At 54.1% G+C, this 24,020-nt stretch overlaps 1 protein-coding gene across 8 annotated transcripts in view; it reads left to right on the forward strand.

Annotated features, from left to right (window-relative positions):
• Positions 1-21,800, forward strand: part of LOC133210912 (ankyrin repeat and fibronectin type-III domain-containing protein 1-like) — a 227,458-nt gene extending 205,658 nt beyond the window's left edge. For all 8 annotated transcript variants that reach the window (XM_061350763.1, XM_061350762.1, XM_061350759.1 and 5 more), the window contains 18 exons: positions 6,061-6,262; positions 6,578-6,785; positions 7,095-7,289; positions 7,542-7,655; positions 8,382-8,479; positions 9,842-9,932; positions 11,829-11,936; positions 12,136-12,235; positions 12,734-12,866; positions 14,031-14,150; positions 14,624-14,839; positions 15,162-15,328; positions 16,050-16,200; positions 16,395-16,563; positions 16,835-17,001; positions 17,515-17,725; positions 17,992-18,659; positions 20,612-21,800. In XM_061350763.1, the coding sequence (XP_061206747.1) occupies positions 6,061-6,262; positions 6,578-6,785; positions 7,095-7,289; positions 7,542-7,655; positions 8,382-8,479; positions 9,842-9,932; positions 11,829-11,936; positions 12,136-12,235; positions 12,734-12,866; positions 14,031-14,150; positions 14,624-14,839; positions 15,162-15,328; positions 16,050-16,200; positions 16,395-16,563; positions 16,835-17,001; positions 17,515-17,725; positions 17,992-18,659; positions 20,612-20,899 (3,406 nt within the window). In that variant the 3' untranslated portion in view covers positions 20,900-21,800. The remainder of the gene's footprint in view (positions 1-6,060; positions 6,263-6,577; positions 6,786-7,094; positions 7,290-7,541; positions 7,656-8,381; positions 8,480-9,841; positions 9,933-11,828; positions 11,937-12,135; positions 12,236-12,733; positions 12,867-14,030; positions 14,151-14,623; positions 14,840-15,161; positions 15,329-16,049; positions 16,201-16,394; positions 16,564-16,834; positions 17,002-17,514; positions 17,726-17,991; positions 18,660-20,611) is intronic.
• The last annotated feature ends 2,220 nt before the right edge of the window (positions 21,801-24,020 follow it).

Raw genomic sequence — 24,020 nt, forward strand, 5'->3', positions numbered from 1 at the left:
TGCACCCTCAGCACAAGTGTTCCCAAGGGATGCAAAAGAACGTCCCTTTCTGGGATGCCTGGGCACTGAAGCATGATGCTGAGCCCCTCTTGCCCCTGCAGAGGAATCCTCCACTTCTTCCCCTGCAGAGGTGCAGGGCATTGAACGCTGGTGGGATGTTGCAGGTCTCACCCAGGGTGTGCTCTTCTGCTCCAGGTACTGGGCTGCTGGGTGTCCACTGCGGGAGGTTGTGTGTCCATGAGATCCATTCTCTCCTGCCTTTGGCCACGAGTTCCTCAAGAAGCACCTACATGCACCATGGCATGTCTGGTATGGAGATGGCAGAGGCAACATGCAGCCATACCAGTGTTGGCAAATGGGTTCCTGGTGCTCGGGAGACACTGCAGTGAGCTGAGTGCTGTGCAGCTCCTGGCCATGCACCATCCTGAGGTCCTCTGAGCATTGGGCTGTTGGCATTGGGCTTCTGGAGCTCGAACAAAAATGTTCTGGCAGGAGCAGGGGCTGTATAAGTTAGTTGTTATTGCTAAACAAAAGAGGCATGTTCACTTCGGCTCCATTCAAAACAAAACCTAGTGGGTTTGCCAAGTTTGGGAAAGAGGGAAAATTTGTAGGAAACTAACAAAGCCCTGGCTCTGGTTTGGTGCCTTTCCTGGACCCAGGTTTCAATAAGCAAGTGCATTTTCCAGGCACGTTTCCACGGAGCAGGAGTGTTTTGCTCCATCTTTGCACAGGCAGGTCGTCACCACACAACATCACTTTTGAGGTCCTCACACCTCCAGCTGGGCAGCTGGTGTGCAGGCTGCTCCTGTGAGCCCTGCTGCATTGCAGGGATGCTAAGCACAGGGTTTTGTCCTAGTTTTGAGTGTGCCTTTCATTGGGTTGTGAAATCCCACTCTTAGAAGTGCACCCGTACTTGTTCTCCATTTTGGATCCAGCCTCTATTTTTCCAGTCATGAAAAATCGCTTATACTTGAACAAAAAGAATGGGCAACATGAGCGCATCAGCAGCTCCTCTTCAAGCTGGACACTGTGCTTCTGGCTCATGTCCCCATGAGCTGAGCTCCACTGTATATGAGGAGCTCAACTGGTCTCTGCTGTGGAGTATTTAGTGTCACAGTGTTTGTGGCCATGACAAGTGTTTTGCTGCATGCACCAAGGGTCAGCGTGGTCCTAACCCTAGTGGGGTTAGGCTGAGTGTGCTCAGACTGGACAGACTCCTCACGCTCACATTCCTTTGGAAGCAGCCTGTATGTTGATCTTACCAGCTGAACTCTTGATGGAAGCTCCCAGTTTGGGGTGAGGTTGGCTGGGTTGGGTTGGCTCTACCTGATAACTGGTTTTTAGGCTTCTCCTGTCCTTTGCCTGTTCCTTCATTGGATAACCCTATGCACTGAATTGATCTGTGGTTCAGGAAAGCATCCCTGGCAACTTGTGCTAATGCACCACTGACATCCACAGTGCCATGAGGCTACAATGAGCTCTGCAAGGACACTTCTCCTCTTCCTCACCACAAGCCTGTCCTTTAAAAGCATTTCATCACCTTTCATCTTCCATCCTTTTTCTCATGCACAGAGCCCTGTGGCTTCTGTCTTGGCCACGTTAGGCTGCAGGAAGCAGGAAGCAGCTTCCCAAAGTGACAGACACCCACCCCTACCCCAAGGACAGGAGCATGGTGCTGAGTTCGTGTCAGCCCTGGGGGCTCGAGCTGCCCTCTCGTAGCCAGCATGGGCAGACTCCCATGAGCTGATCCTTTCCACAGCCATCGTGTGGAGCAGGAGGGACTAGACAGCCCCGGGGAATAGCTAGAAGACCATTGCTACCAGCAGCAGCATTGCTTGCACATAAGCACCATGCAGGCTCCCACTGGTGGGAGGTGATGTGGAACGGCCACTCTGGTCCCCACCACTCACATCATAGAACTGTAGAGTCATAGAATAGTTTGGGTTGGAATGCACCTTTAAAGGTCATCTAGTTCAACTGCTCTGCAGTGATCAGGGACATCTTTGACTAGACCAGGTTGCTTAGAGCTCCATCCAACTTGGCCTTGAATGTTTCCAGGGATGGGGCATGTACCACCTCTCTGGGCAACCTCTCTGTGCCAGTGCCTCACTGCTTGCAGCATAAAATATTTCTTCCTTATATTTAGTCTGGTGAGTTTAGGGCAGAACAGTCATTGCCTGCCTGCCTGGGTACCTCCAGCCCCTGCGCCTGGAATGGGAGCACATGGTGGCAGGGAGGACAAAGCCCCCGTGTGTGGGGTTCACACAGTGGGTGGCTTCCTTCCCTGGTGCATGAATCCTCATGGGGTGATCAAAGAAGGACACACAGGTTCTGCTGGGCTTGGGGCGAGCAAGGCTCCTTCCAGCCAGCCGAGAGTCTGAGCTCTGCCAGTGGGATAGGGCAGCCCTGGCTGACATGGACTGGTTCTTTGCTGAGACTCAGAAAGACAACACCCTTAAACAAAATGCACTTAAAATCATATAATTACAAGAATTATTAACACTGTTTACTGAGCCAAGCTCTGCAGCACTGGAAACATTAAAACCCAGAATATGCAGGAACCACAATGTTATAAAGTACCCAGTGGATTTGCTTGTGTTAGCTGCAGGAGGAGTAAAATGAAGTTGTCTTATGCACATCCATCCTCATGTGCTTTAAAAGAAAATAATCCTCATTACATTGGTTTCATGACATGAGTCTGGCCAGCCCTAGCACATCCTGTGTCAGAACCTCAACCTTTTACATGGAGGGGGTGATGGAGTTTGCTGGTATGTGGCTTTATGGCGTTGCAGACCTGATGTCCACACCGCCTTCTCAATGATCACAAACACATCCCATGGCCAGAAGACTGAACTGCTGGGGCAAGCAAAGCACCTGTCCAGTGCCGTGGTGGTTGTGGGAAGTTGGCAAATACTTAGCAACAAGAACTGATTGTGGCTGAGGTAAATTTAGTCCGGCTGCACTGAGGCAACAAAGGCAGAGGAGGTTGGGATCTCCTCTCACCACATCCCTGCAGGATGGGGCTTTGCCATGGGGCAAGCTGGTCGTATCTTGAGGGCACAGAATCTCTGAGTATTGTTATCACCTATCAGTTGTGCCAGGGCAAAGTTTAGCTCTGGATAAATCAAGACCATTTCACTGAGTCCAGATGACTCATGACCACAGGGCAGGAAACTCTTTTATCTTTGACACAGCCAGTTTAATATAGGTGGATGTTCACTCCTGAGCTCTGAATAATTTCCGTCTCTATTTCTCGTTAAAAGCAAATCAGATGAGGGAAAACAAGTGAGAAATTTCTCTCTGTTGCCTCTGTTGTTACGATCTCTGAGAAAACCTCTTCCAAATTGTGCACTCTGCCTCTACTGGGTCATTTGCTGTACATTTTAATTGACAGAAAAAAAGTGCTTTTGTCCTAAAGTACCTCTCCATTTTTAGCCTTGATTCAGCAGGCATGAAGGGAGCAGGGATCTGTTACAGCAGGGTCTACTCCAGCTTTCAGAGATGTACTTTTGGGGTCTTTCTTCCTTTACTGATGTGGGAGAGCATTGTTGCCCACTTGGATGAAGGGGAAGTACAACAGAATTAGGGAACTTGTTGACAAGCATGTTGAGAGAGGAGGACTTGGGCAGCAGGGAGCTCTTAAACGCAAATGAAAGGACAAGGTTTTGCTGGAGGGTATCAACTCGATCCATTTCTCATTCCTAAGTATGTCAGATAGCACTTTGCTTCTTGGTCTTGGCCTGTGGGTCAGGACCTGCCTTCCTAATCGCCTCTTCTTGACAAAATGCCCTGCCTGCACAGGCATGGGTGGCTTTTCTCTCTTAGTTTATGTGCACCAGTGACAGCAGAACTGTGTGATGCTTTTCCACTCCTTCTATGACTGGGGTTTTGTACTAGCTGTCTGTAGAGGCTTGCATGTGCCATTTATGCCATTTGGCATAAGGAGCCCTCCACAGTGGCTGTGCCAGGAGCTGTTCCATGTCCATGATGAAGCACGATGTGCTCAGGCTGTAAGCTGACAACTGAGAGCTGGGCAGGTCCCAGTGAGCCCAAGGACGGTCCTTCAGCCCTCCCCTGCATTTTGCACATCTCTCCTGCCGTGGTGATGCCCTTCTGGTGGAGAGCTGCTCCTCTTTCTTCCCATCAGAACCAGCAGGACTCTACTGCACAGAGTGCATGGTTTGCTTAGGGTGTCTGAAGCTCACGGGGTTGGTGTTCACCATCAGCCTGGTCTGTAAAGCCCTATGTTCAGATAACACCCATTCCTGGAGGAATCCAGGGCAGCAACTTCACACCAAGGCTTGGGCCACACTCAAGACCTCTAAATCCATAGGCTGAAGCCAGTGAGATGAGTGATTGGCAGGAGCCAACCTCCCTATCATTTTCCTCTTAAAAATATCACAGTAATAAAAGGTAAAATCATTAAAGGCCTCCTGCAGCCCACTGTGCCTAATCTGAAATCAGGGCAGTGAAGAGCACGTAGCGAGGTTGTTATTAATATCCTGCCTTCTGATGATGGCTTTATAAACACCATAATCACAGGCACAGCCTCGTGGTAGCATTTTGGCATGGCCTTCAAGACAACTGTCATGCTTTTTATCACGCTTCCCCCTTGCTTGATATTTAACCAATAAAATGATACGGGGAAGACCTTGCTCTTAAATATCTGACCTTATGCACAGGGGTATGAGGTCAAAACTGGGAGAAACTGTGCTGAGTGTTAGTTGTGCTGAATGCTCTTTAGACCTGGTGCTCCTCGTCTGGGAACTGTGCCATGGGCTGCGGCAAGAAGGGGATCAGATGTTTGACGCCAGTGGAAACCCTCTGAGCTGTCAGGGATGACTCATGGGCAAAAGGCCCTCACAGCAGCGGGGCCATGCTGCACTGTGGGAAGAGGTTTTGGTGGGGACACAGGAGTCACGGCTGCAGGAGAGGGTCAGCTCCCCCTCTGGGAAGCCAAGAAAAGGTTATAGAATCACAGAATGGTTTGAGCTGGAAGGGACCTTAAAGCTCACCCAGTTCCACCCCCCTGCCATGGCAGGGACACCTTCCACCAGACCAGGTTGCTCCAAGCCCCGTCCAACCTGGCCTTGAACACTGCCAGGGATGGGGCAGCCACAGCTTCTCTGGGCACCCTGTGCCAGCGTCTCAGCACCCTCACAGGGGAGAACTTCTGCCTAAGAGCTCATCTCAGTCTCCCCTCTGTCAGGTTAAAGCCATTCCCCCTTTCCTCTAACTACAGGCTCTTGTCAAAAGCCCCTCTCCAGGGTTCACGTGGGTCCCAGCTTTCCTAGTAACTACGTAACACTGCTATTTAAAATAGAAACCAAACTTACAGTGAATAAAAGATTTTGTAGCTTAATAATTAATGTGGATGGAGAAGGTGAGGGAGGAGCAGCTGTGAAGCCTGGGTCACTTTCAGAGGTTGCCCTTTTCTGGAATAAATGGATCCTGAGGACAGTCACATAGTAAAGAGGGCTGAGGGGCAGCAATGAGTGCAGGAGACAGGTTCCTGCTGGAATGATGGACGTGGAGAGGGATTGTGAGGCCATCCCAAGCCAGCTGCATGGTGGGCAGAACTCATCCAGCATGGGGCTGGGGGCTGTTTACCCGGAATAGGACAGCCCATCTCTGTTGGAGCTGGGTGGTGGAGTATGGGAGTGAGGAGAGATTTCCCTGTTGTGATGGATGGGGATAAGCTGCAGAACACAGCAGCCTGAGGTTGCTTGAGGCATACCAACTCAAGGGGAGAGTGTGGCCAGATGGGCCCTTGGGTCTGGATGGAGATATCTCACCCACAGGGTCCATATGAACCCCTCAGGACCTCCGCAGGGCCAGTAGCAGTGATGGGAAGGAGGAACAGACCAACCTCAGCTGAGAACAGATGGATGAAGGCATCACTGGCACTGGCACCTGTCTTGCAGCCACTCACCTCAGCCCTGCTCCATCTCTGCTCTGGCTCTCCTGGGTTGTGCCTCAGTTCCGATGCTGCACATGTGCCTCTGCCTCTCTGTCCGCCCTCCATGCCTTGTTTCCCCATACATCCTTGCCCTCCCCCAGGTCATCCTCCCCTAAAATGACGCAGCAGATGAGGGACCTGCAGCTGGCTCAGGCCAGGAAGCCTCCGGGCCCTTCCTCACCCAACGCAGCCAAGAGGCTCTACCGAAACCTGTCAGGGAAATTCCGTGTCAACTACACATCCTTTGACGAGGGCAGCCTGGCGGGACGGAGCGAGAAGGAGAAGCTCCGCAAGTCCTACCTGGTCAGTGCCCACTGGCTCCATCTAGCACTGCTGTGGCCGGGAAGGTGGGAGTGGAGGGTCTGTGTGTGGGCAGTGCTGTCCCCTGGGTGGAAGACCAAGGTGTGTTAAGAAAAGCCACCCTGGAGCAAGTTCAGCTGGACGTGGTCTGGGTTTTTGCTCAGCGTCACCCAGTTGTGTCTGCAAAGTGCAGATGCTCCCAAGCCCCTGGGACCAGGGCATACCCTTCCTGTTTGGGTTTGTGGGGTGAGGGGCTATGGTGTTTGGTGGGGTGAAGGAAGGTGCCCTATGCTGACCTGCATTTCTCCTTCCACCCAGTTCCAGAGCAATGCTGCCCTTTTCGAAGCTGTGGAGCTGCAGGACCGAGACAGGGTCCAGGACCTGCTGAAGCAGTACAGCCCTGAAGAGCTGGACCTAAACACCCCCAACAGTGAGGGGTTACTGCCCCTGGACATCGCCATCATGACCAACAATGTTCCCATCGCCAGGGCCCTGCTGCAGGCGGGAGCAAAGGAGAGCCCACACTGTGAGTTGGCATGGGGAAGCCATGCTGTGCTTGTTACTGTGGTCACTGATCTGGTGGAGTGGGGCAGCTTAAACAGTGGGGTCTGCGTGGGGAGATGGTCACTGGGCTGTGGGAAACTGGTGCAGGCTGCACCAGGGGTTCAAGTGCAGCCATGCGCTGGAGTGGAGCCCAGTAGCAGGACATGGAGCACAGAATGGGGTCTCAGGGAGGGGACTTGTTGCCAGCAGAGACTGAGCTTGCCCTAACCACCTTCTCTTCCCTGTTGCTGGCTCCCCTTTGGGACCCACGGCCATGCCGCCCACCCTACAGTCGTGAGCCTGGAGAGCCGCTCACTGCACCTCTCCACGCTGGTGCGGGAAGCAGAGCAGCGCGTCAATGAGCTGACGGCACAGGTGGTGAATGAGGCGCCCAACCCCGACTGCTCCAACAAAGAGAAGCAGCTCAAGGCCTGGGAGTGGCGATACCGGCTTTACAAGCGCATGAAGGCAGGGTTTGAGCATGCCCGTGAGTGCCCGCAGGAGGCTTGGGGGTCCTGGGGGCCAGCTGCAGCACTGGGGGAATGAGCAGGATGCTGTGTGGTGCAGTCATGGGGCTGAACCACCACCCATCAGAGCATCCCCACACTCTGTAGCCAGGACTCACAATATGAATGCTCTGGAAGCATGCTGCTGGGAATGAGGGGAGGCCCAGGAGGGACACTGTGGGATTCAGAGTGATCGTCCTCAGTGTAGTGGTCCCTGCACTCTCTGTTCCCAGGAGTGCCAGATGCCCCTGCCCATGTCCACCTCTCCGTGGCCAGCAGCTCCTCGGTGCAGGTGACCTTTGGGGAGCCCCTGAGCTTCAACTCAGCTGTTGTCACCAAGTACAAAGGTAAGGAATGGGGTCCCCACACAGTGCAGAGGACACGCAGCCATGGGCAGGTGCTTTGAGTGTGCCAGTGGGGCATGCTGGGGTGCTCACCCCATGCACACCACACCAGCACGCTAAGGGGTGAGCAGTGTTGCCAAGCTCCTATTGTAGAATTGCAGAATCACAGACTGTATTGGATTGGAATTCAATTTAAACTTTAAAATCCTTTAAATTCATCCAGTTCCAGCCCCTTTCATGGGCAGGGACACCTTCCACCAGACCAGGTTGCTCCAAGCTTCATCGAGCCTAGGCTTGCACACTGAATACACCTTTGTGCTTGAGCATAGGAGGAGCCAGGGCTGCTGAACAGTCTGAGCTAGACTGCTCCACCATCCTACACCAAGGCAAAACTCAGGGTGCCACTGATTTGCTGCCCCCTCATGCACCCTGGGGTGCTTTGTTATTGTGCTGCTCCTGCACCCCTCACCTGCTTAAACCAGATGGTTTTTGGCTTCTGGGAGAATTTCCTCCATCCCCAGTTCCTGACCCATAGTTTGAGAGTGCTAACCCTGTCTGACATGGTTTGGCGAGGAGGATCACAGCTCTGTGCCGTGCCCCCTGCCGTGGCTCCTCCTCTTCCCTGTCTCCAGCTCCCATGCTGCCATGGTACTGACATGCTGCAGCCAGCCCTGGTAGCCTGTATCTGCTCTGGGACCACACAGCACCTTGGGGTCTCTCTCCTTTCAGTGGAGTGGAGCTGCTTCCCCACCTTCTCACCACTGATGGGGGAGGCCGTGATCGACAAGCTGAAGAACCTGCACTTCACCATACAGGGGCTGGTGTCGGTGAGCTCATGGGGGTCTAGTCTGTGGGGGAAGAGCTCACAGCCACGGTGCAGCCTGTTGGGTCTTTCCCTGCAGCCAGTGTGGGGAGGGAATGGGGCATCATCTTGAGTGGGAGGAATGGGATTGTGCCGTGGTATGTGCTGTGTTCAGCACAGCCTGTGGGCAGAGCCAAGAGTGTGAGGCTGGAAGAGGCGTCTATGTGTCTCTTCACAGCCACCCTGACAATGGGGAAAGCCAGTGAAGGGGTGCCTGTGGCTCTGGGGTAAAAGGCAGAATGGGTTCATTCACAGAGCACCTGACTTGTTGTCTGTTCCTACCCTGCTCCTGTCTCCAGCTATCCTCTTCCTGGGCAATAAATCAGTGGCTTGTTCCTTGGCCACCTGCACACATCGACCCCTCACACCGTCACCCATTAGAGAGGGGGAACCAGCCATGTCCCCATTTCCAGGAGCTTGTCACAGTTACGAGCTGGTTTATCTTGCTGGGAAGAGCAGGGACTATGCTGTCACTTGTCCCCTCCCCAGGGGCTGCTGTCTGATCCAGGCACATACTGGATCACTGCAGGGAAGATGGGGTGGGACGGGGACTGCAGCGGAATGGAGCTTGGAATGGGAACACTGGGATGCTGGGTTGAATTGGGTTGCCCTTACCAGGGAGTTGCAGAACCAAAACTCTGGGCAGGCAGGGACCACGCGCTCGAGGAGCAGGGAAAGCATCAATGTGGTTAGAGGGGCTTGGCCAAAGCAGCAGTGCTGAAACCCAGGAGCCACTGTGGGGCAGGAGAAGCTGCCCTTGTGTGTGGTGGGATGGGGCTTGAGTCTTCATTTGCTGAATGGCCATGGCTCAAGCACATCCATCAAGCTTTCAGAGCTGCTTTGCAGGCTCCTGTATGCCTTCAAAAATGCCTGGAGGCCTTGCAACATCTGGCAGCTTGACTGGGCTTTAATCAGAGGCCTTTAATCCCTGTCACTGTGCTACAAGCCCTCAACAGCGCTGGGCCAGCTCCCTGTCTCCAGAATCCTTGCACATCCCAGCAGGAAGGCAGCACCCTGACCCTCCAGGCTGTGGAAGTCCTGTGTCTTTGGGGCTAGAGCATCTCCTGGCAAGGAGCATTTGCAATGTCCCATCCTTCCTCTGCCTCTCCCACAAAAGCCACCCACCCAGGCTGTGGAGATTCTCTAGTGTTTGATATCAAGCTTTGTACAGTGAAGGGGAGGTCAGAGCTGATGACCTGGGCTGCAGGCTCCCAGTTTAGTACTGCCCATGGTGTTCTGGTGTACTGGGCTGGGGGGAATCTTCTTTCTCTTGCACACTGAGCCAGGATCAGTGCCAGAATGGTGAGTGTGGTTCCCCTTTTCACAGGGCACAGCTTACTATGTCCAGGTGTCTGCCTACAACATGAAGGGCTGGGGTCCCCCACAAGTCTCCGTGCCTCCTTTCGCCATCCCTTCTAGTAAGTACCATTGGGAACACCGGCAGGAGCGAGCAGCTGCAGGGTCGATGCAGGGAAGTGGCAGCTCCCTGTGCCATCCAGGGTCCCTCTCCCTGCTGGTATAGGGTCTGCTGGACCCGACAACGGAGGCAGCACTTGGGATCTCAGACTAGGCAGGCAGGTGCTGCCTCCAGGCAATCGGAGCTTTGCCAAATAGCAATTTTTCAACCTGAAGTTCTCCTGGCTGAGCCATTTTAGGCCACCTGTGTCAGCTCATCCTAAGAAAGAAGCTGGGAAGAGGATACTTTGCTTTCCCAGGTAAAAGGGAAGCAGAGCAGCCATCTTCTCGGTAGGAAGGAAAAACAGCCCTGTGGTTTTCAGCAGAGGTTTGTCATTTGGTGCTGGGCAGCTCCTCACCATCCCAATGACATCTGCCCCAAAGCAGGCAAACTTGCGCAAAACCACCACTGGCACATGCTGAGGGAAGACACGGTGGGATGCCCCATCTGGAGGTATCCTCAAGGCCTCAGAGCTGTCCTGGTCCTGGTTGGCAGTGGGTGTGAAGCCCTCCCTGTGCCACTGCATGATGGGCAAGAGGCCCATCCAGCCGATCCCCAGGGACCTGTGTTCCCCAGCACTGAGGTGGAATAGGGGTCATGAGCCTTACCCACAAACTCCAGACTGTCAGCACTCACCTCCCAACACTGGCAATGGGGCAAGCAGTGGGGAAAAGTCACCCAGTGTCACACATGCACCCCAGGGTGCTGCGGGAGCCAGGCTAGAAGGACTGAACTGGAAGAAGCAGACCCAAGGGTTGAACTTCAGGGCTGAGTGGTCCCTCAGGTGGCCTCTGCCCCTCACCACTCATCCCAAAATGGGTTTCTGCTGCACAGTGGTTCCACAGGATGTGTATGGAATGTCACCATGAGCATCTGGGGTGCAGGCAGTGAGGGACCAGGCACGCTGCTGCCTGGGAGCATCCAAGGTGTAAGTCTGACCCCAGTGAGTAGTGATGGGGCTGGAGCCATGCAGGCCCCATGTGTGGCTCTAGCTGCAGCTACACAAGGGACAAAGCACGAGGGTGCAAGATGCAAAACCACATTTGCACGTATGTAAATGGATGCATGTAGAAAGCCTGCGCTTGCGCTGCATGGCTGTGGCTTGACCCTGCCCTGGCAGGGTGTCAGTCGTGTCTGACACACTATAAGTCCCTTTGCACACACTTTAAAGCCCCTTTGCCACCCCACATGGGTCACGTTCCCACGTGGGACTGATGCAGAAGTGAATCAGACATGAGTGGGTTTTATTTATTTTTATCTCCATTAATATTTCTCCCTTCAGTAAAGATCCCTCCCTGGCCCAGCAGAGTATAGTCAGGCACCTCCCTGGGTGTTTTTAAAGCTACTAAAAATAGTGGCAAGCTGCAGTCAGTGTTAACAGAGCTGAACTACCCATGGAAAACAGCAGCAGGCAGGACACGGGGTGTTTGAAGCAATTAATGTAAAGCTAACAAAGAGCTGGTGGGTACACAACCCTGTTCTGAGTCCTGCTGCTGGCAGGACCTTATTAATGTGTTTGCTGAGGTGAGCCCAGCTCCTGGCACTTGCCCCGGAAAGCTGCAGCTCCAGGGAAGACCTGGAGGAAGACACTGGAAAGGATTTGAATTTTTAAGGCCAGCAAAGATCAGCAGCAACAGATGGGACCTTGTTCTTCCCCTGTGCTGTGTTCCCTGCTGTGCTGCAGGGTGCCGTGGAGTGCTGTGCAGAGGGAGGGTGCTCCTGGGAATCTTCCAAAGCCTGCCCAGAGATGCCCAGCACTCACATCCGGTGCCATGCCATGCCATGTACCATGGGGAGGAGGGCATGGGACCCCCTTTTGCCCCCAGACCAAGGGGTGATGCTAGTATGTCCCCCACAGACTGGCGGGAGTACGATGGCCGGGCCCCACGGCGAAGGGGACAAGCTGAAGCTCTGGACCATCTGTTGGGGCAGGTGAAGACTGTCCACCAGCACTGCATTTGCCATGGTGAGCGCATGGGGAGTCTGGCGAGAAGGGGGGAGGGTGTCCAGAGTTGTGGTGTGGTCCAGGGGGCTGAGGTGGTACCAGGAGTATGTCTGTTCCATGGATGAGCACAGCAGGGAGACAGCTTGGCAGAGACTTGGCATGCCATGCTGGTTCAGCTCTTCATCTTCTGCTGCAGCATCCTCTGCTCTCTGCTCCCCAGAGCCCTGCAAGAACCAGCCCCAGAGCAGGAAACACTCAGTCTCCAAGAGCCTCAAGCACCTCTTCCATCCTGGCAGCAAGTTCCTCAAGACACTGAAGCGGTGAGAAGCTGGTGTGGTGGAGAGCCCCTCTCCCAGTGGGCACATGGGGCTGTGTGTGCCTGCAGAGTCTGGAGGTGTGCAGAAGTGGGTTCTTGCCTTGAGCAAGCTGGTGGTGTCAGCAGAGAGGATTCCCATTGCCAAGAAATCAAACGTTTCTTCTTGGTGTCTCCACTTGGACTGGCCAAGCCCTGTACCTGATCTCTGAGTATCACCCAACACTCCATCCTCCTCTAGACCCCACCAGCTTCTCACTGCCCACCTTCACCCTTGGCCTGCAGGCACCACAGTGTGTCTCCTGCATCAGCCAAGCTTGCCACACTGGCAGTGTTGTGTTCCTGTTCCTGCTCCTGTACTGGCTTTGTGCCTCTTGTGACACAAGCTGCTGGGGAGAAGCTGGACCTGGGGCAGGGCATTTCCTCTGCCCTCGGGAGAGAGACCCTTAGGAGATGAAGCTGGCAGCCAGGGGTGACACTGAAGTCTGTCTTTCCTCCCATGCAGGGGCCTCTACCTGACAGCCATCTTCTACAAGGACGACAACATCCTGGTGACCCATGAAGACCAGATCCCTGTGGTGGAGATTGATGACACCTACTCCTGCCTGCTCATGCAGGATTTTCTCTGGTTCATCAAGGTGGGCTGGCTAGAGACCCTGTGCTGTGTGCTGGAACATGGCAGCAGTGGGTCTCTTGACACACAGAATCATAGAATCCCAGACTGGTTTGGGTTGGAAGGGACCTTCAAGCTCATCCAGTCCCAACCCCCTGCCATGGGCAGGGACACCTTCCACTAGAGCAGGTTGCCCAGGGCCCATCCAACCTGGCCTTGAACACTGCTACCCCAGATGCTGCTGAGATGATGGCAACCGCCCTGGACACTGTCCTTCAAGAGTCTCACTATCTGTAGAGCACCTTCATTGCAGCACCTTCCCCAGTGCTGCCTGTGCAGGCAGCAGTGCCCATCATGCTTCAGCATTCTCACTGGGGCTGGTTGGGTCTGATTCAGGGCTGGGAGAAGTGTCAGGGGACACCCCATGTGCACAAAGTGAGCATCAGACAACACAACATCTGGTAGTTCCTGGGCTTCCCGGTGCTGCCTCCAGGACCTTCGCTGTGCCACTGCAGGGCTGAGCAATGCCAAGAGCTAGTAGCAGCCCCGGGATAGCCAAGTGGCCATCATGGACCACTGCTACCTTCAGATGGCAGCAGATTCCCTCCACCCCAGATGCTGTGGCAGCACAGGCTTGGACCAAGAGGCCACTAGGGAATGGCACTTCCAGCCTAGCCCCTGGAAGTCCAAAGGTGGGACAGTGCACCAGTGCCACCACAGTGGGTGCTTGCTGCATCTTTGCAGGGATGCCAGCAGCTTCTTGGCTGTTTAACTGATCCTGCCACCACAGCTCTGCCTCTGCTGTACAAAGCAGGATGTGCAGGGCGCTGCTGGTCTTTGCTGTCATTAGGCTTAGTGAAAGGGCAGGTGGGCAGTTCAGGGACAAAATCTTCTGCTCCTAGTGAAGGAGAAGGCTACCTTCTCCTTCCTTCCCTTGGCTATCTTCTACTCAAACTTAAGGTCTTAGTCCTAGATGAAGACAGACGTCTGAGTGGACACATGTGGTACTTGCCTCAGGTACAGGCTCTTGGGGTGTCTGTGGCATTGGAAATCTCACCTCTGCTCAAAGGCAATATGTGTTCAGGCACATCCTTAACCCAGCTCAAACAGAAAGACAAATGTATTTCCCCAGGACACCTTCGTGTGAAGCAGTTGCAGCCAGTGGTGACAGTCCTTTGGTGTGTTGCAGGTGTCATGTATGTGGGATGAGATCCTGTGGCTGCGGCAGTGTGTCACCGTCTCCCAGTCGTCCTGCTCGTGCATCCTGCAGACACGCTTCAAGATGCTGCTGGCCATCTCTCAAATGCAGGTGAGGGTAGTCTGGGTGAGGAGCAAGTGCCTCTTGTGGGGCACTTGGGAGCAGCACGTGGACGTGCTGCAGCCAGGAAAGCTGCAGGCTCTGCCGATCCTGCCAAAGGCTTGGTCAGTAGCAGCTTGGGATGCCCCTGCCTTGTCCTCTCTAGTACATGAGATGTCCGGCTTCATGGCAATCTCATGCAGAAAGTCTGGGAGCTGTCAGTGGGTATTTCACCACGCAGGTTGTTTTCCAGCAGGCAGCTGCCAGTCATAGAATCATGGAATGGTTTGGGTTGGAAGTGACCCTAAAGCTCATCCAGTTCCAATGCCCTGCCATGGGCAGGGAGACCATCCAGTAGACCACGTTGCTCCAAGCCCCATACAAGCTGGCCAGTCATGTCCCAGGTGCCCCGTCCCACAGTGCATTGTACCTTGAGGATGTCACTTGACACTGTCTTTCTCCTGCCTTCCCATCCCTTTTTGCAGGGGCTGCTGGGTATCCAGGACCTGGGGCAGGTCTTCTTTGAGCCTGTCAAAGACAAACAGGGCAATATCCTCATCCTCACTCTGAAGGAGGTGAAGACCAACCAGACCTTTGAGAGTGTCCGCTGGGTTCCCATCTGCAAGCTGCAGAGCAGTCGCAAGTCCGTGTCCTCCCCAGAGGAGCCCACTGCTCTGGACATGCTGCTGATCTCCATCCAGGTGCTGCCCGGTGCTGTTGTTGCAGGGGATTGCCTTTGGTTCAATTGCAGGACCGCTAGCACTCCTGCTCCTCCTTGGGCCACCAAGGGTTCAGTGCTGGCTGCAGGCAGAGGGGAAGCAGAGCACAGTCAGCCTGCAGAAACCCTGTGTAGCTTCAAGGGGAGGCATCAAGCTGGTGCCAGGCTCATCAGGCAGCAACAGATTGTACTTTGCTGCTTCCCTTCTGCTGACTGGGCTGGCTGTGCCATGGCATCTGGCATCAAGGGAGGGGAGACACCCCCTTGCTAGAGCTTGCTCCATTCAATGGTGCCTTTCTCCTCAGGACAAGCTGGCTTACCACCAGCGGAGCAGCCATGCTCTCTCCCCGGGCCTCTACTTGGGCTACCTGAAGCTCTGCAGTGCCGTAGATCAGATCCGAGTGTTGGTGCCAGAGCAACTCCCCAACATCCTGTGCCACGTCAAGATTCGCTCTAATCCCAACATCTCCAGGTAGGGCTTGCAGAGCAGCCAGGCTCCTCTGTTCCATTAGGCATAAGAGCCCACATCGCCTCCTGCTTCTGCTCTTCATCTCCTGACAGCAGCATCTAATTCAGAGAGCCTTAGAATCATAGAATCCCAGACAGGTTTGGGTTGGAAGGGACCTTAAAGCTCACCCAGTTCCAACCCCCTGCTATGGGCAGGGACACCTTCCAGTAGACCAGGTTGCTCCAAGCCCCATCCAACCTGGCCTTGAACACTGCCAGGGATGGGGCAGCCACAGCTTCTCTGGGCACCCTGTGCCAGCGCCTCATCACCCTCACAGGGAAGAGCTTCTGCCTAAGAGCTCATCTCAGTCTCCCCTCTGTCAGGTTAAAGCCTTTCCCCCTTGTCCTGTCCCTACAGGCCCTTGCCCAAAGCCCCTCTCCAGGTTTCTTGTAGCCCCTTTAGGCACTGGAGGTGCTCTAAGGTCTCCCCTTAAGGAGGCTTCTCTTTTCCAGGCTGAACCAGCCCAGCTCTCTTAGCCTCTCAGCCCCGCTGCCTGCCATGCAGGGCATTTTGAATCTGAAGCAAACCAAGGTCCCCCTCTACCACTGTAGCTCCTTCATCCCTGGGGATGCTGCACTCTCTGGGGGAGGAATGGCTGACCAAATATAGTGTCTGTAGTTATTACGTGTTCAGGTGCATCCTAAGCTGCTCCCTCCTTCATGTATCTTTCTCTGCCCTTCTCCAGGGAGGAGTGGGAATGGCTGCAAAAGATGATCAGCATGGAGGAGCCTGTTCCTGCAGAACCAGAGGCTGAGACCTCCCAGAACCGCTTGTTTCATGAGCTCCAAGTGGCCGTCAAGGAGCTGATGACCCTGGTGAACATCCCGTTGCAAGAGGTAGAGAGACTTAGAAGAAGTAAGAGAGATAGGGAAGTGTGCATTTTATGCCAGAAGCCAGGAGCGCTGGCTGTGTGCTGAAACACCAATGCCCCCTGGCCTCAAGCAGTCCCTGAGGACTCCACTGTGGATGAGCACTTGCTGGAGGGCCCACCAGCTGATGTTTGCAGCCTTACTGCAGTGTCTTTTTGCAGGCCAAAGATTTCCGTCTGTACAGCCAAGAAGTGCTGGACTTCGGGGGTCAGGTCTCCTTTCTGCTGCTGCTGCCTCCATCAGATGACGTCTGCACCGCCCCAGGCCAGAACAACCCCTACACCCCTCGCTCTGGCTTCCTCACGCTGCCGCTGCAGATCTTCGAGCTAGGTGAGGAGAAGGAATACCAAAAACTAACCTTGCTGGTCTCCTTGTCCTCTGAGAACTCCTGAGAGATGGGATGGGCAGTGGGGTGTGCTGGAGCTCCCTCACCTTCTCCAGGAGAGGAGGGATGGAGGGGGATGCTGAGGGCTCTCCAGGTAGACTAGAGGACAGCAGTCCCTCCTCCCTGTGTTCAGTGAGCTGGGGGGAGCCTGTAGGGCATCTACAGCCAATACCTGACATTTTCCAATCCCCCCTTCTTTTTTTTTCCATTCCTCAGTCCACTTCTTCACATACGACCGGGAGTTCATCACCCAGTACTGTCAGGTGTCCGCACTCCTGGAGCTGGAGTCGCTCCTCTCTCAGCAGAGCCTCAGAGAAGCCTTCTCCGATGCTGAGCTCTCCACTGCAAAGCAGAGGCACCAGCAGGTTCACGACTATATCCAGGTGCGCACAGTGGGAGCGTGGTGGGAAGGAGCTGAACTTGACTGTGCCTGTGGGATGTAGCCAGGACAGTGATGTCCTGGATGAGCTGCAGAAGCATCTGCATTGGGGCTGTTCACTGGTCCTTTTGGCTGGGACCCTGTGGGGTTTCTCTGCGGGGCAGCAGCAGGCAGGGCTTTGTGCAGCAATAGTCACATTAAAAATCCTGACAGGAGAGCCAAAGGCTCCTTCTCTGCAGCTCCCCACCTTGCTAGAAAAGGGCCTGGAAGTACATTTTGGGATGGCTGTTTGAAAGAGCACCTCACATTACCCCTTTCTCAGCACCCCTCCTTGAACCAGCAGTGGTAGAAGCAGCATCTTCCCACCTGAGAGCACTTCTTTGGGATTTCCTGGCTCAGGGATTCCCCCTTTTGCCCCTTTGGAAAGGTGTGTGGGAGAGCCCATGTTTTGCTGTGGGACCTTTTTGTTGCTGCTGTTTGCTTTTTGGAAGGGATCCATCCTGTCCTATTTTCTCAGCAAATGGAGGAGATCTGGCGTGAGATGCGCTGGATTATGGATGCCCTGCAACATGCCCGGTACAAGCAGCCCTCCTGTGGGGTGTCTCTCAGTGGCTTCCTCAGTGAGGCTGGAGGTGCAATGAAGGAGAAAACCCGGTCCACTTCATCCCACCTCGAGTACCTTACCTCCCCGGCGCCCTCACCAGAGACCAGCCGTAAGCTCAACTCTGGTAAGGACCTGGCTTTGCAAAGCTCCTGCCTGGTGGGCTCCAGGGCTACCCCTGCACCATGGGGGTACAGGCAGGGCAGTTGGTCTCATTTGGGGTAGGACCTGCTCTGCTTGTGTCTTAGCAAGCACAGGATGGGTGTACAGCGAGGGATTGAACACTCTGGGGCTTTCTTGGACTCCCATCTGGTGCAAATGAGTCCAACCCCTCAGCTGGGGTTGTCAACACCAAGGCTGAACCTCTCTTTGCTTCTCTTGCACCCCTTGCAGACTCACATGGGTTGTCGGATGAGGAGGGCTCCTCAGAGGTGTTCCTGGCCACTGACAGTGACTATGACTCCAGTAGGGCACAGAGCCCAAAGGAGCTCGACCTGGTGTACTCCTCCCTGGGTCCTGAGTGCTGTGGTAGGAGGGCTGCCCGCACCCTGCAGGACAGCGCCCCGGACGTCCTGCAGAACCACGAGCTCAAGACCCCCCTACCACTGCCGCCAGCACCGGAGGAGCCCCAACCACCCCCTGAGCAATACGACAGCGACTTCGTGCTGCCCAGCCGACAGATCGAGCTTCTGCGCATCACGGAGAAGCGGCAGGCATACTGTGTCCGAACCAGCAGCCTGGACTTCCCTAAACCGCTCTGCCAGGCAGCCAGGAAGTCCTGCCCTGGCTCTGTCGACAGCTCCCCGACAGACGGCAGGACCACGGGCCACTGCAGCCAGCGCAGGCTGGGTGCTGCGGTGACACCCAGGGCCGAGCGCGGCCGCAGCACACAGGGCTCCCAGCCCATCTTCCGGACGCGCTCGGCTGAGTGGACTCAGAACTTCCAGGAGCAGTCGGAGCAGCCTGGGTGCTTGGGTGATCAAGGGAAGAAGCTGGGCTCTGTCACCTTGTGGGTCTGCCCTCAATATGAGACTGGACTCTCCAAAGAGACCAGTGTCAAGGTACTGGAGCCTGCAAAGGGCAGTGCCACGGCTCTGCTGGGCACAAATGGAAAGGGTTGGCAGGATGGAGAGGTGGGCAGCAGGGGCTTGCATGCCTCTCACCTGACACTTCCCTCTCCATCCTCCACCATCCCAGGGGTGAGGTCCCCTGCATACTCACAGCACTCCTGCCCTGAGTCCCTATGTCCCTGCCTAGGGGTAGGGTGTGTGGTTCTTCAGGAGTGATAGCTGTAGCTGCAGAGGGGATGAGCCAGGGCCACGGGATCAGGAATTTTGGGGGTACAAGGCATCAGAGCTATGTTTCAGCTCTCAGCCCATGGTTCAGTAGGTTAGTGCCATCCAGGGTGGGCAGGCAGTGAGCAAAGGTAGCATAGGTGAGTTTCCTTCACCACTTCCTTGTGTTCAACCACATCGGCCCTGCCGATGCAATCCAGCCATGTCCCCTTTGGCCCAGCCCTGGCCTTCTCACAGCCTCCCCTCACCCCAGGGTCTGTGTTCTCACCTTCCAGCCATGTGTGCCTTTGAGGAAAGGAGAGTGGGAGCCACTCATCTCCAGCTCATGAAAGGCAGCAGGCAAAGCTGCTTCCTCGCTCAGGCATTAGGGTCTGCGGAGCTGCTATGTGACCTGGTTCCTCTCCACAAGGGCTTTGCTTCTGAGAGCTGACCCAGCATCTCCGGTCACCCTCATCTCCTCTGGGTGGGATGCCTCATGGGTCTTCCAGGACACACATCTTGGGCAGGTCCCCCTCTGTCTCTGCCACCTCCTTTCCTCCCACCATGAAGCTTCTTCCCCTGTTGAAATATCCCTTCCAACATTCCCAGTGCCCAGAGCCAAGGCTGACGGAGTAGCCTGAGTGCCCATTGTGCCCATAAAATGGCAGAGGAAGGGCAGAGCCAAGGGCAGATGGATTTTTTTGCTGGGCAGCTCTGATAGCTGGTGTCCCCACACCCAGCAGGGTGTTAGGAGCAGGGGGGAATCTGCCTCACGGTATTTATTTTCCATGGGATAAATTTCCATAGATTTCTGTGGCACTGAAGTGCAGCCCTCGGGTTTCTGGCAGGCTGCCCATGTGGCTTTTGAAGTCACAAAGCTCTGGACATGCCTGTTTGGAAGCATTTTATGATGTTCTTCTCTAAGAAAAGCAAGTTGAAAGGCTCCTGGGCTAGTGTAAACCAGCTGAGCCCTGCAGTGGTTGTTGGGAGCTGGCAGGTCTCACGTGGGCTGAGAGCTTGGACCACCCTGCCGAGTCACTCCCACAAGCCTTACCATGTGCCAAAGGAAACCATTGCCTTGCCTGGGTGAGGATGGATGTCCTGCTTCAGGGCCTTTTAAGTCAAGCAGCGGGCTCCCAATGGTCATTAGCAGCCAGAATCCCAGATGAGCTCATTTTCTTGGCTGTATTTGGGATTCATGGGCAGTTCCCAAGGAAACAGAGGAACAGCTGTTGGTGGGAGAACCTTGAGCTTGTGAATGGGATGAAATCTAGCGCCACTTCCCAAAGAGGCTTCAGCTCAGCACCACTAGTTTGGCAGAGCCATTGTGGTTCAGCTGATCTGATGGTCTGGATCCTGCTCATGAGAGGGAGTTTATACAGATTCCAGGAGCAGGGCTGGGACTATCCCTCTCCAGGGCAGATAATGGAATGGTGGGCAGCCTGAGCTGAGCAGGTGAGTGTAGGTACCACATGCAAGAGTCGAGCTGTAAGGACTCAGTGTAGTGGAGGCAAGGAAGCAGTACAGGAGTTCTGGTACCCTGGGGCACAGCTTGCCCACAGCTCCATCCCAGGCTGCTGCTATTTGCTCACCAGGCACCACGGGGTGGCAGTTCTTCACCTTCCTAATCACCGCTGTAGGACATGCTGCGTGCTGGCTCTGGCCCCCAGTTCCTCCTCGTTCCTCCCCCTTACATCCATTTCTCCCTTTTAGATCCCATCTCTCTTCTCTTTCCACAGCTGCACATCACCAGCCAGACGTCCGCTGGGGAGGTGGTGAAGCTGGTGGTGCTCGAGATGAATGAGATGTCCCGCGGTGTTCTGGGTGGCTCAGCTGCCTTCTGCTATGGCGAGGAGCAGCTGGAGCACTTTGGACTGGTGTTTGCTTCCGATGACAGTGAGCGGTGGCTTCCTGATGACTTCTTGCCTCTGTCCCTCCAAACGGCCCGGCCTGAGGGGCAGTTCTATGTCCGGATCAAGGAGACATCCCCTCTGGTGCTCCAGTACGGGCCAGCAACCACTGTATGAGAGCAGGACAGCCGGCCAGGCAGCGTGGGGACCTCAGCTTCCAGAGAGCAGACAGCTTGTCTCTGATTTTTCCTTCTTCCACAGACACCCTCTCATCAGGCGTCGTGGGGTGGATGGGATCATACTGGGCTGTGTGTTATTTGTTTGTGTTATTTTATTTTATTTTTTTTTTTTTTAACCAAAGAGACATCAAGAGTCAGTTTTTCTGACTGCAGAAGAGGAGGGTGGAGCGCGGAGACCTCAGAACCCGGGAGGAATCTCTGCAGGAATGGAATTTCTGAAAGTAAACATTTTTAAGGAAAGGAGGGGGAATGAGAGAGGAAAAAAATATGACAAAAAGAAGCAGCAATACCTTTTTTTTTCTTTCTTCTTTTTCTGAAAAGACTTGTTGGGGATTCACTGAAGGCAAAGCCACAGAGGGTTGCTGGGGAGGGTTGTGGTGTCAGTAAGGAGTGGGCAGGAGTCCCAAGGACAGCCCTAAGAACGGTGTTTTCCCATCTGCCCTCCTTTCACTGTACCTGGAGAAACAATCCTTGCACATAGTTCTTGGGACAATTTTATTTTTTTTTCTGTGAAGATAAGTTTATAATCATTGTGCTGGAGATACTGGAGTTGTGTAGGAGGTGAAGACCCTTTGACTTGTTCTAAAGGCAGCTGGCCCCATGCACACACGGGGTGCACACGGCTGTATTGATACCACATTTGCTATAGGGCATCATCACCCTGCACACCACCCTGGGGTTTCCTTGCCTACTCGGTTGCTATTTTGTTCTGGTAATTGTGCTTCGCCTCTCTTGTATGTCCTATAGCATGACATTTTGTTAGCTACTAGTTCTCCTGTTAACAAGGTTATTTTTCTGATCTCATGTGGTCCATAGTAAAGAAAGATTACTGCTGCTGACTGCATAGCACTGTTCCTTCTTGTGGCTTGATGGGTAGCTTTTCTTTATCCCACAGACTGGTCCTGTCAAGGGCTGGGCTTACCTTTCCCAGGAGCATTTTGTGGATGCTCTCAGTGGAGGCTTACATTAACACCCAAATCACATGTGTGAGAGCAAAGTGCAAGTTAAAAATGTTTTTTTCTGGGCTCTGTTGCTCTGTAAGGCAGTAAAATAAGTTTGGTGTGCAAAGGCAGCCACCTCCACATGGTGCTGGACACCTGATGGTTGGAGGCCCTGAGCATCTGCAGTGAAGTGTGTGAAGACCTGAAGGGAAGAACACCAATAGAGAGTGGAAGCCAGTGACAGCTCGCAACTCTATTGCCACTGGCATGAACACTTCCAAGCAAGGTGAAGGGCCTGTGGCCCTTGGTGTGATGAGCCCCGTGTTGTTGATGCCCCTTTAGCAGCCACTTCACTCCCCTTCTCTTTATGTGGAGGGGTTTGGGGTGGGCAGCAGACCCCATCGCAGAGTGCCAGGATGAAGGTCCATCATTCCTTGCCTTGCTGCAGTGCAGGCAGGGATATATCCCAGCACAAGCCCTTCTCCACCCCATGTCAGAGTCACTCATAGGGGAGGACTGTGTGCCAGCCCCTCAGCTGGTACAAGTCAGCTGCACTGCGTCGACCTCAGTCATCAGTGACACCACCATGGGATGCAGAGGTGAGAGGCAAAGGAACATTTAAAAAGGCACTTCTCCCATCTCCTTTGCCCTTCACTGGACTCCTGCCTCAAGTTCAAACCAATCCCACTTTTCCAGGTCAAGGAAGAAGTAAGCTACAAGCGCAGAGGTTCCCCTTGTTCAGCATCTATGAGCATTGATGTTCTGAAGAGGCAGGAGCCCTTCCCTGTCAAAAGCCTGTTCACATGCATCACCTACTGATGATCAGAGCCTGGGGCAGAGGAGAGGGAAGGCACAACTGGTGGAAAACTATTAATGCGGTTTTCTGGAAGTCACAGAGTGAACTCAGTATTAGAGCAGGGTTATGAACTGAAAACTACATCTGTGTACCTCATGCTCTGGAGCATGGATCCATGCAGCTCTTGCTGACCTTTTATTTTACCTCAGAGGGGAGAAAGGCCTCCTCTTCAGCAATTGCTCTCTTCTAGAAGCCATCAAGACAGATGAAGCTGTGACCCAAAGCTGGGTGCTGACTCTTTGGCTGGGCAAGCCATGGGCAAGCTTTGCAGCTAGACCTGGTTCCCCACGTTTCTCTATGCAGAGCCCTCGACCAGAGAGGATCTTGATGGCTAGGCAGTGCTTTTCTGCAGGAATTTCTCTGGCTGCATAGTAGGATGTATCACTTGGCTGCCGGGAGCAAAAGCAATACATGGTTCCATGGGACCTCCTCCCCTCTCCTGGAAGACGAAGAGGGAAAGAGCAGAGGTCTGGGTAGAAGCAGAGTTGGAGGCAGTCAGAGTGAGAAGGGTAGAAGTTGCATAGCAGTTGTGTATGAAACCCCTCTATGAGCAGTAGTGGGATGTGTGATGTCCTGATAGAAGCCTCACCCCTTTGCCAAGTACATCTTCAGCCTTGTGAGATGGACTTTATGGGCATATCTGTTCTACGCTGGTAAACGGTGCATGATGAGGTGGCACTAGCATGAAGAGCAGAGCAAAGAGGACCTTGGGAAGAAGAGGGATTTCTGGGGCAGTCTCTGCTGCACAAAGTTTCTTGAAGAATGGCACTTGCAAGGTGGTTTCATCTTTTCAGGGAATCATAGAATCATGGAATGGTTTGAGTTGGAAGGGACGCTAAAGCAGCTTTCTTGTAGCCCCCCTGAGGTATCGGAAGATTGCTTTCACATTCTCCTTCTCTTCTTGGATGCCTTCATGGGCACACCCCACTATTTTCTTTCTAACAGGTCTTGAAGTCTTCACTCTCCTGCCCTTCCTCATAGCCAAGGAGCAACATCAGAAACTATGTAGGCTCTGCATGTGGCAATCTCTAAGGCTATAACTTCAGTACTAAGAGCTGTGGGGAGTCTATGTGGCTCCTTGAACCAGCCTGGAGTCATAAGCTGTTTACATGAAGGTTGGGTTTTAATATTTGAAGGCTATGTCATGCATGCTCTGGTGTTACAGTTGACTGGGGCTTAGTGGCTCAAGGCCCTAAGGGGCACTGAGGCTCTGAGTTAGGTGGATCAACCTTTGTTCTGTCACTTCTTCACCACCCTGTGCC

This window comes from Neopsephotus bourkii, unplaced genomic scaffold (assembly GCF_033783945.1).
Source record: "Neopsephotus bourkii isolate Nb327-2 ecotype Australia unplaced genomic scaffold, CSIRO-AGI_Nbou_v1 NB_533, whole genome shotgun sequence".
In the NCBI taxonomy this organism is placed as follows: Eukaryota; Metazoa; Chordata; class Aves; order Psittaciformes; family Psittacidae; genus Neopsephotus; species Neopsephotus bourkii.